We start from the raw sequence: 9,102 nt of genomic DNA on the forward strand, positions 1-9,102 counted from the left end.
GGTTGGATTGGTTGGGTGCAGAAGGTAGGACGGGAAACAGGTGAGGGGACTACGAAACGCGTTAGTAATGATTGTATCTCACAACACCGACGACAAGACGACGATAGACTACACATAATAATAAATGGGTATCCGTATCCTTAGGTTAACGCGCATAACAACATAATCCCTCGCTTAAACGTAACAATATTCTGATATGTTTGGGTTTCGATTTGGTTTACCTCTGCAGTAAAGCAGGTGCACTGTTTCCTAAATCACACCTTAAATCTAAGCTATGTCCGTTAACAATTGAATATCTCCTTGTGCCGATCTCGATCGGCATTAGCATCGCGTCGAGCTACTGTGCATGTCTGCAGTGGTGTGGAGTGGAGTGTTTGGAGATTGGATGATGGTGCTGCCTCTGGAGGTGCTTCAATTCAACAAGGTGGTTTGGGTGCTGCCGCGACTTGCTGCTGGTTCAGAAAGCGCGCTTTCTGAGTCTAATTATTGGCAGAGTTGCATAATTCACGGACTCTCTATAATCTATAAGAAAACATACAATACAACAACACAGAAATGGATTGTAGACGTACGGAAAGGTCTGTGATCTTGGGTCTGGGTATGCGTATGCGTATGCGTATGCTATTCGCTTTTTGCTTTTCATGGATCTTAATCTGGTTAGCTTGCAAGCCGAATCAAACCGAATCAAATCGCACTATTTACTATCACTGAAAACTGATCACTGAGTCTGATCCGAGTCTGAGGGTCTGAAGGTGGAACTGAAACTGAAGCTGAAACTGACCCACATAGAACATCGCGTCTAGCTGGACAGAGGCGTCTCTAGCTTTAGACGCTAGTCAGAAAGGCCACGCTACACACGGCAATCTGGGCCAGGATGTTCACTTGCAGGATCCGCATCAGACCGCCGCTGGTGGGCGAGGGACTCACATTGAGGCCGGCGCAGTGCATCTTCTCGGTGGGCATGGCCTGCACGAAGTACTCGCGGTTGTCCAGCGACATGTGGCACAGCGGCTTCTTCTTCTGCGACATTTCGTCGTCTTTGTTCTTCAGGTCCTCGAGCAGCTTGGGGAACCAGGTCAGCTCGCAGGAGCAGTTCAGCGGGTTATCTGCAGGGCGAAAGGGTATTTGGATATTGGTTTAGTATGGTCAAGTCTTTCAATAGGTCTGAGTGCTCATGACTTGCCGGTGATATCGATGATGCGAAGGGTGTCGATGACCGGCTCCATTATGTCCTGCGGAATGCGCTGCAGCTTGTTGTTCTGTAGGTTCAGCGTCTCCAGGGAGTTGAGATTCTCGAACAGAAGACTGGGCAGAACCTTGATGCTACACAATGGAAAAAGTAATCGTTAGGTAATCTTATTATGCCACTTTAAGAGATTTATAAAAAAATATCTTTGTAATGATATTAAAAGCGCGTAAGAACTTAAAACTGAGTACAACAATAAAGCAATGAAGTAAAGAGTTCTAAAACTATATGATCAATGTTCTAAAGGATCTTAAAAAAGTGCCTGTTAACTGAAGTATGTTATCTTCCTTAAAAAGTACATATCATATAAGAATATGATCAATATTTGTTAATGTTCAAAGGATTTTTTTTTAAGAATCCATAAACTTAAAGTGAAATTCTAATATTTTCTGTAAGTATCATCTTACTCATTCTTCTGCAGATTGAGGAAAGTGAGAGAGTCTCCGAATCCAGTAAAGGCATCTTCGGCCAGAACATTGATATTGTTGTTGCGCAAGTCCAAGTGGCGAAGGCGGTGCAATGGACGCAGTGCCTCGCTGGGGACAGTGTGGATTTGATTGTCACCCAGGCGCAGATATTGCAGATTCTCTGCGTGAGCCAAGAAGGTAAATTAAATAAATCACTGGAAAAGGGAAGAGACAACCCACCTTCGAGGCCCTTGAAGGCATCCTTGTCAATTGTACTGATCTTATTGCCCTCCAGTTCCAAGGAATTTAACTGTGTGAGGTGGCAAAAGACATTGGCAGGCACGGAGGTGATCATGTTGTGGGCCAATATCAAAGAGTCCAAGTTCTGTAAGCCTGCGGAGAGAAGTCAGTTAAACAATGGCCAGGTGTACTTAACAATAGTCACCTTCAAAGTCTCCTTCGCTGATAACGCGAATCTTGTTCTCCTGGATCTCCAGTTTCTTCAAAGTGGCCAAAATGGAAAGGGCCTTCTGCGGAACACTGCTCAGTTCGTTGCCACCCAGATTTAGACGCTTAATATGGCTAGAAGAACGTTATTTATGTGAATACCACTTGATAAAGAAAATATATTCAATCTTACTCCTCGAGTCCTCGGAAAGCCTCGGGGTCGATCTGTGTAATCTTGTTCTCGTAGAGCGTCAGAATCTCCAGGGTCTCCAGTCCCTCGAAGGCATTGTTGTGAATCACGGTGATTTTGTTGTGGTTCAGATTGAGGATCAACAGGTGGAACAGGTGACCCAGTGCCTGCGAGGGCACCGTCTTCATTTGGTTCAGCGAGACGTCCAGCTGGGTGAGTCCCTCACCTGTGGGTACAAGTAAATAAGTATATGCAAATATATAAATGCGGAATCTGTTTTACCCAGCGAGCTGAGGGCATTCTCCTCGATGGCCGCCAGGCTGCTGTTGTGAATGGTCAGGTGGCGGATGTCCAGGGCCAAGAAGACGAAGCCCTGCAGCTTGGGCAGATTGTTGTGGCGCAGCTTCAGGTAGAAGATGATGGGACTCTTGCCCTTTAGCGTGCCCATCGACTTGGTGATGTGCGCCAGGTCGGTCGTCTCGCACAGGATGTCCAGCCCGTTCTTCTTCACCGTGCAGATGCAGGGCGCGATCTCGCTCTGCTCGGGGCACACCTGTGCCTGCGGCAGCCCCTGGCCGAGCACCTGGCCGCCCAGCATCATCAGCATCTGGAGCAGCACCATCGCCGCTGCCGTTTGTCCCGCTTCCAGCTGAAGTCTCGCCATGCTGAACACCTGCTGGTGGTTGCGATTTCCTTGGGGAATGTGGCTTCTTTCACAGAGAAATATTGCAAAGTGTAAAAGTCGTGACTGGTCGCGATTTCCGATGCTGTGATGAATGCTATCTACAATGGCTATTGCTATTGCCGTAGCCCTGTGTGCGAAAGGAGAAGAGGTTCGGTTCGGTTCGGTTAGGGGGCTTCAATTAAGCGCACAATGCGCTATTTTATTTGGGTTGTGTGCCCGCGGATTAAATATAAATTGCCCGCAATTGAGCTGTCCGTCCAGCTGTCCGTTAGTCCGGCTGTCCGTTAGTCCGTTAGTCCGGCTCCTCTCCCAAATCTCTCACCTAAATGGTTTGTCCGTCCGCGGCTGACGAGTGCCAACTGAAACATGCCTCCAAGTGCCACCGAGATGCAACAAATCTGGTTCTCTCTCGCTTCCGATTTGCGTGGAGCAGCTGGATTTGTCGAGCCGAGCCGCACGCTCTCTGTTTCTTTTTGGGGTGGCTATGGGGCGTATGCGTAATGGCCAGTTGTGGTGTTAGTGGTGCCAACTGGGTTAGTGTGTGTGTATAACGATGTAACGGAAAATCGATACGGCGACGTCGAGTGATTGTTGAATGGCCAGGAGCGTTTGTTTGTATTTGTTGCTTCGCTGCAAACTAATTCAACGGTCCTCGAATGCTCCTTAGTGCCTCCTTTGGTTCTTCGCTGCCCATTAATACCGTTGCACCACTGAATTCCGTTACATCCACTTTAAAATGGCGAGCCAGGTTCCGTCTAGTGGCTATTATCGCTCTGCCAGGCTCTTCTTGGCCCTTCGGTTCAAGTCAATATCAATCCCGTTGCATTCTCTGCGGAATCCCACTGGCAAGCCCCCGAGTCCTGAATCCTGAATCCTGAATCCAGAATCGGAAAATATTTGAAACGGTTCGAAACGTTAGTTGGTGGAAAATGAAGCACGTTTGGTTGGCAAAACCGACGATTGCGGACTGAGAGCACTCGGCGTGAAATTGAATATAACATCACTGCTCTCGGGGGTGGCTCAAGCTTTTCACCTTGTTTGGAGGTGGATTTTCGGATTGGGGAAAAAAGTTGAAAAACTCTAGGCGAATTATTTTAGTCAGTTATGGATATATTATATTTTCTGAGTTAATATCACTTCGATCATTACTTCTTTTTTTTGTTCGGTATGCTATTACTTAGATTTAATTTATTTAATTTAATTTATTTATTTAATTAATGTAATTTAACATAATTTTAATAGTTAAAATAAATAGCAATAAGTAAATAAATAGTTAAAATATTAATCATCACCCAATTTTTCCCCAACACCCAACAGTATGCCATTTTAATTCTAGCGCCATCTGTTGCAACTTTCAGAACTAAAGACAAATTCGTCGGCATGATGAAAATAATAAATTCAATTCAATTCGAATTATTTTATTAATATTTTATATAAGTTAAATAAATAATAATAAAATGAAATAATAATAAATAAATTTAACAGTAAATTGGTTCAAAGCTAACGAAAAAGGAATATCGCTAGGCTATAAAATCGCATATAATTTCATATCAGTGATGGGAATTTACTAATTATTATATTACGCCTTGGCCTAGTGATCAAAGCGCCTGAATTAGAGCTAAAAAAACTGACCTGGTAACGTGACCCCTACTTGGGAATTCAGTTGAGCTATTAATCGTTAAACTCAGTCGATGCTTAAAGTACACATTTCCAGCGAGGAATAATTCATTTTTCTAATCAAATAGTACACTGATAAACCCTGATCTTTTATTAATCACTACACACAAAAAAAAACTTGGTAAAATCAACTGTAATAATTGTCAAACAGGCACCAACCAGAAAAATTGTCAATTCTACTAAGTAAATAGTTATTCCACAACAACAAAATACACACAACTAGCAAGAACACACACCCAAAGCAAAAACAAAATACACGTAACTATTTTAATAGTTACGTAACTATCTTTGTTGGTCAATTTTACCAAGCAAATTTTTTTGTGTGTACGTGCCGGGCATCGATAATCGCAAAGAATCTTTTGTGCCAAAAATCCTTGGTTTCGATACAATGCAATATATATGTATACAATACAATAATATTTCTGAGATTAATATTTACATTTTATAGGGAAGATCTGTAAGAGTATATATACTTCTAATGCATTTGAACTTTTATAAATTTCGGCGAACAAACAAGCCTGTGCAGATTAGCTCTTGGAATGGAAAATCCAAAAATTAAAAGCACTCTATCGAAATTCCTTATCTTTCGTGTTTTGGGAAAAAACTTGAACGACATTGGTCCACGTAGTTTTCGGAAGGCCATGTCCGCTCATCAGCAATATTTTAGGTTTCTTCACTTTTAAGAAAGCAGCTTATTTTCAGTACGAGTTAAAAGTCCCCCTCGAGTGCACCTAATTATTCGAAATGCTTAGGCTGGCATCCTTTTCTGTGTTGGCCTTTATTATCCTGAATGTGCAAGGATCATTGGCCTACTCTCAGGACAATAGGAACTCCGTTCGACTTCCGCAGGATGCTCCCATTCATTGTGGAGATTTCTGCCTTGCCACACTCCAGCCGATGATGGATTTGATACTCGCGATGAATTCCAAATTGGAAACGATCCACAGCGAGCAGCAGTCCATCAAGATGCAACTCCTGGCCGTTCAGTCGACGGTGAAGGCCCAGCGGATCACTATGCAGAATTCCTTGAAGGACATACCCACGAAAGAAGAGTTCGGGGCGACCCTTAATGAGACGGAGGAAAAATTTTTGACCGATTTGAAATACCTTCTGCAGTATATACAGGCGAATCTGAAGGACCAGCAGAAACCTCTTCTGGACTCCCTGCAAAGGACATTCACAAAAGACGACTTGGAGATGAGACTGAATGTGACGGAAGATCAACTTTTGGCCTCGAACTCCGAACTGAAGACCCAACTAAAGGAAATGCACACAGATTTAAGAGATCAGGAGATATCCATGAAAGCCAGACTGGATGCCCAACTTTTAGCGATTCAGGAAAACCTGGAAGACAAATTTATGGCAATAAATTCCGATAGGATAACCCGAGATTATTGGCCCTTCCCCGGTGTGAGAGATCAGCAGACATCCATGCAATCTCTACAGGATGCTCCATTTGAGGTAGTGCTTGAGGACCAAAAATCCACTTCCATCGATCCTAAGTTCCAGCTAATTGGATCTAGATATTTTCATTTCGAACATTATTTAACCAAATCCTGGAATGACGCTGCAGAAACATGTCGTGAGATGGGCGGCGATTTGGCAGCTTTCGAAAACGAAGAGGAACTTACAACCGTAATGGCGAAACTTCATGGAAGCAAATATTACTGGACTGGCGTTAAGAAGGAAGATGGCAAGTTCGTTTCTACTGCCTCTGGGAAGTCTGATATGGCTCTTAAGTGGCCCAGCGGAGAGCCAAACAATGCCGGTGCATGCGTTATGCTAGATAAGAAGGGGATGGATGATTACCTTTGTAGTAATACCAATCATTTTATTTGTCAATTAGGTAATGAAACACAAATAGACGCAATCTAAGTTGTAAGCTTCATATTTTTTTTAAAATGCAAATAATTAATATATATAAAATTTCAAAGGTTGCATAGAGTGTTAAATAAAAATTCTTCTTGTATCAATAAAATTATAATTATTTAAATTTCTTATTGTTATTGTCACACTAGTGAAATGGTGAGCATCAAACAAAATTAAACTGGGAATAAAACATGTTGAAAACAAGAAAGGAAGCTAGATACGGCCTAGCTATATACCATTTCTATTAAATTGCAAATTACAAAAAGTGGAATTTTGAATAAGAAGTTTGTCGGCTTTACCGACCCCATAAAGTATATATATTCTTGATCAGGGTCACTAGCCGAGTCGATATAGCCATGTCCGTCTGTCTGTCTGTCCGTATGAACGCTGAGATCCCGGAAACTATAAATCCTAGAAGACTGACATTTTGCATGCAGATTCTTGGAGTTCCTACGCAGCGCAAGTTTGTTTCAAAAGAGTGCCACGCCCCCTCTAACGCCCACAATCGCTTATATACGATTTTAAAAATTTCAATATTTCGGAAAAGTAAAAATGCAGTTTTATTGTGTTTATGCATACCTATCGAAATGTCGAAGAAATTTTTTAAATCGGACCATTCGTTAAAAAGTTACGGCGGATCAAAGTTTTTATTTCCATCTCCTTCGCACTCCCTTTAGCTGAGTAACGGGTATCTGATAGTCGGGGCACCCGACTATAGCGTTCTCTCTTGTTTTGTTTTGTTTTCCTTTCTTGTTTAGGAAATATTAATAATTTTCATTTCATCTTTATTATTTCCTTTTCTCTTTCTTGTTTAGGAAATGAGTCAAAATCTGCCAAGTGGGCCACCCCTGTTCCGAAGGTCCGATTTTCATCGAACTTTTTTACTTTTCCGGTTCACAACGAAAATATAAGAACTTCATTTAAACGGTTTTGCGAAACTTTTAGTTTTACCGGAGTTATAGGGGTCAAAACATGGCATTTTTGACACTTTTTCGAAAAAGTTGCACTCAGTCATTAATTCATAACTTCGGAACGGTATGAGATATCTTTATGATGTTTTCACTAATCGCTCAAGAATTAATATGACTTTCCATAAAAAAATGTAAACAAAAATTATAATTTATTTTTCTTAAAAATAAAATAAAAATTTTTTTTAGTTTTTATTTTTTTCAGTGTTCTTCACCAGCTATAGAGTTTAAAACCATTTAAAAATGAAGTTTGATTCATTACGAAAAATATCCAAAAAAAAAAGAGTGGCCCGGCCAAAGGTTTTTCGCAATATCGATTTGAAGAAGGGCGCACATCGGATTCTCAGGACAATAGGAACTCCGTTCGGATGTTCCCATTCATTGTGGAGATTTCTGCCTTGCCAAACTCCATCCGATGATGGATTTGATCCCCGAGACCAATTCCAAATTGCAAAGGATCCACCGAGAGCAGCAGGCCATCCAGATGAAACTCCTGGCAGTTCAATCGACGGTGGAGGCCCAGCGGATCACTATGCAGAATTCCTTAAAGGACATCACCACGAAGGAAGAGTTCGGAGCAACTCTCAGCGAGACGAAGTAAAAACTTATGACCGATTTGAAAAACCAACTGAATTATTTGCAGACGAATCTGGAGGACCAGCAGAAACCTCTTCTGGACTCCTTGCAAAGGACATTTACAAAAGACGACTTGGAGATGAGACTGAATGTGACGGAAGATCTACTTTTGGCCTCGAATTCCGAACTGAAGACCCAACTAAAGGAAGTGCACACAGATTTAAGAGATCAGGAGATATCCATGAAAGCCAGATTGGATGCCCAACTTTTAGCGATTCAGGAAAACCTGGAAGACAAACTTATGGCGATAAATTCCGATATGAAGAACCAATTTCAGTTTCTCCTCACCAAAATGACAGATCTGCAGACTTGCATGCAATGTCAAAAGGATGCCCAACTTCCAGAGGTCCAGAAAACAACCTCTGAGCCTGACTCCTCTGAGACGGAACTCAGCAGCACTGAGGGACAACAGCCGATGACTGAGACCGAAATAGATGAACAACCTGAGGAGCTTCAAAGTACAACTGAAAACCATCTTTCGACGCTGTAGAACCAAAAATTAGACTTTCAGAAAACCCTTCTCGAAACCACCACAGTCAAATCCACTACCATCGATCCTAGGTTCCAGCGAATTGGATCTAGATATTTTTATTTCGAAGATTCTGTTAAGAAATCCTGGTATGAGGCTGCAGAAACATGTCGTGAAATGCGCGGTTATTTGGCGGCTTTCGAAAACGAAGAGGAAATTAAGGATATAATGGCGGAACTTACTGGAGGCTACTACTGGACTGGTATTAAGAAGGAAGATGGCAAGTTCGTTTCTACTGCCTCTGGGAAGTCTGATCTGGCTCTTAAGTGGTGGCCCAGCGGAGAGCCCAATAATGCCGGTGCATGCGTTATGCTAGATAAGAGGGGGATGGATGATTACCTTTGTAGTAATATCAATTATTTTATTTGCCAATCAGAAAATGAAACATAAACAGACTATATATTTCTTTCAAAATGCGTTAGCACTCACAAATAATTAATATATGGGC

The 9,102-nt window shown here is 42.1% G+C and overlaps 2 protein-coding genes across 5 annotated transcripts; one reads left to right on the plus strand and one right to left on the minus strand.

Annotated features, from left to right (window-relative positions):
• Positions 1–199: 199 nt before the first annotated feature.
• On the minus strand, positions 200–3,941 carry LOC108055059 (leucine-rich repeat-containing protein 15). Of its 4 annotated transcripts, none has more exons than XR_011418048.1 (9): positions 3,298–3,941; positions 2,573–3,102; positions 2,294–2,516; positions 2,099–2,235; positions 1,894–2,046; positions 1,654–1,834; positions 1,184–1,323; positions 573–1,106; positions 200–522 (listed from the first exon to the last, which is right to left on the minus strand). XR_011418048.1 is itself a non-coding variant. In XM_070213445.1 (9 exons), the coding sequence occupies exons 2-9, from the start codon at positions 2,952–2,954 to the stop codon at positions 505–507; spliced, it is 1,413 nt and encodes a 470-aa protein (XP_070069546.1). In that variant the 5' UTR covers positions 2,955–3,102; positions 3,298–3,941; the 3' UTR covers positions 200–504. The 4 variants fall into 4 exon arrangements, 3 of the variants coding, with proteins under 3 accessions (XP_070069546.1, XP_070069545.1, XP_016993738.2); XM_070213445.1 differs by having other exon boundaries at positions 928–1,106; XM_070213444.1 differs by having other exon boundaries at positions 782–1,106.
• A 1,455-nt stretch (positions 3,942–5,396) lies between these two features.
• LOC123003413 (keratin, type I cytoskeletal 9-like) lies at positions 5,397–8,615 on the plus strand. Its single transcript, XM_070212101.1, has 2 exons — positions 5,397–6,113; positions 8,133–8,615. The coding sequence occupies exons 1-2, from the start codon at positions 5,397–5,399 to the stop codon at positions 8,613–8,615; spliced, it is 1,200 nt and encodes a 399-aa protein (XP_070068202.1).
• The last annotated feature ends 487 nt before the right edge of the window (positions 8,616–9,102 follow it).

The sequence above is a fragment of the Drosophila takahashii genome, chromosome 2R (assembly GCF_030179915.1).
Source record: "Drosophila takahashii strain IR98-3 E-12201 chromosome 2R, DtakHiC1v2, whole genome shotgun sequence".
NCBI classification, from domain to species: Eukaryota; Metazoa; Arthropoda; class Insecta; order Diptera; family Drosophilidae; genus Drosophila; species Drosophila takahashii.